Source organism: Zeus faber (assembly GCF_960531495.2).
Source record: "Zeus faber genome assembly, chromosome: 20".
In the NCBI taxonomy this organism is placed as follows: Eukaryota; Metazoa; Chordata; class Actinopteri; order Zeiformes; family Zeidae; genus Zeus; species Zeus faber.
Genome location: NC_137207.1, coordinates 12387034 through 12388384, shown reverse-complemented (window position 1 = coordinate 12388384; position 1351 = coordinate 12387034). Strand labels below are relative to the sequence as shown.

The 1351-nt window shown below is 46.4% G+C and overlaps 1 protein-coding gene across 1 annotated transcript in view; it reads right to left on the bottom strand.

The window, feature by feature from the left end:
* Positions 1–937, bottom strand: part of arid5b (AT-rich interaction domain 5B) — a gene marked incomplete at its 5' end in the record, with an annotated part of 94108 nt that extends 93171 nt beyond the window's left edge. The window contains one exon of the mRNA XM_080021211.1: positions 830–937. Coding sequence (XP_079877337.1) covers positions 830–937 — 108 coding nt within the window. The remainder of the gene's footprint in view (positions 1–829) is intronic.
* Positions 938–1351: the final 414 nt, after the last annotated feature.

The following is a 1351-nucleotide window of genomic DNA, read 5'->3' as shown; positions in this document are numbered from 1 at the left end:
TTTTTGTCGCCGTCCGTTTTGACTTACGATTACAAGCTAATCAAACACACGGTCCGCGTTCCGGATTCGGCCCCCGAGATGATTTGGGGATAACGTGTAAAAAAAAAAAAAAAAAGTAAAAAACACAAAAACATGAAGATATCCACATTCGGTTGTTACGGACGTGCGTGGGAATAAGCAGGTCTTTACTGTACACACACTTGGATCGTTTGCAGCCTCGAGGAATATCTGAAATATAAGAGACAATTTTGTTCATGAAATGAAACGAGTCGTTAAAGTGAACCTCTAGCGACACGAGCAGCCGTGCTGGCACTCAGCCCTGCTGTAGCCTTTAGATTTATTCTGTGCATAGAACAAATTTAGCATAATTTGTTTTTCCTTTTTTCCTTTTTGCGACTGTTATGCAAATAGTCTGTCGGCGTACGGCAACGCACCGACCCCTGACGGTGACAAATCCCTTGTATTATGTAAATGTACTTGGTCGAATAAACAGATTCTGATTTTCAGTTACGTCGTTGAAAAACACTTATTTCACGCTTTTGATTGAACTTTTTATCAGCGCCGGAAAAGCATCAAAGTGCGCTGCTGCTGCTGCTGCTGCGACGGCACGGGCGACCAGGCACATACAGACCTCCAATCAGGGTTTAGCCAAATGTAGGAAGTTGCATTTTTTTGGGCTAATCTGACCCGCGACCTAAAAGGAGTTTGACGACCGCACGATTCCTATTAACGTGTGTTGTGGACGACGGTGGATTGTAAAACCCGGGGCGTTCTTTGCGGAATGGCACGGAAGTGGTTTTTTTTTAATATTGTCTGTTGTTAATAGAACTGTGTTCTCCCCCATCTGGTTCTCCCCCATCTGGTTCTCCCCCATCTGCTTCTCCCCCATCTGGGTTCTCCCCCATCTGGGTTCTCCCCCATCTGGGTTCTCCCCCATCTGGGTTCTCCCCCATCTGTGTTCGTCCATCTGTTTCTGTTTGTTCCCCGCGCCTCAACACCGGAGAAGTGACTAAATGAAACGGCCTCCACTGCAGCCACATCAATAACATATTGCTTGTTAGGAATGAGGAGGAGAGAGAAAGAAAAAAACAAGGTCTCGAGGAAGGATCCATAAATTACATTTATAGCAAATAGGTTTAAGTTTCACAAGGCTGGACGGGATCGCAGGACGACGGGAACCCTGTGTGTTTGGGCCGTCAGATCATTGATTCGGTGTGAGTCGATGCACCTCGGATTCGGGGGCTTTTTAACGGCTGCCAAGCCCTGCGCGGGGCTTAAAGGTGGGGTTTTTTGTTCGTTTGTTGTTTTGGCACCAACCTATCAGATTTAAATGGACCCCGGGAATGGAATA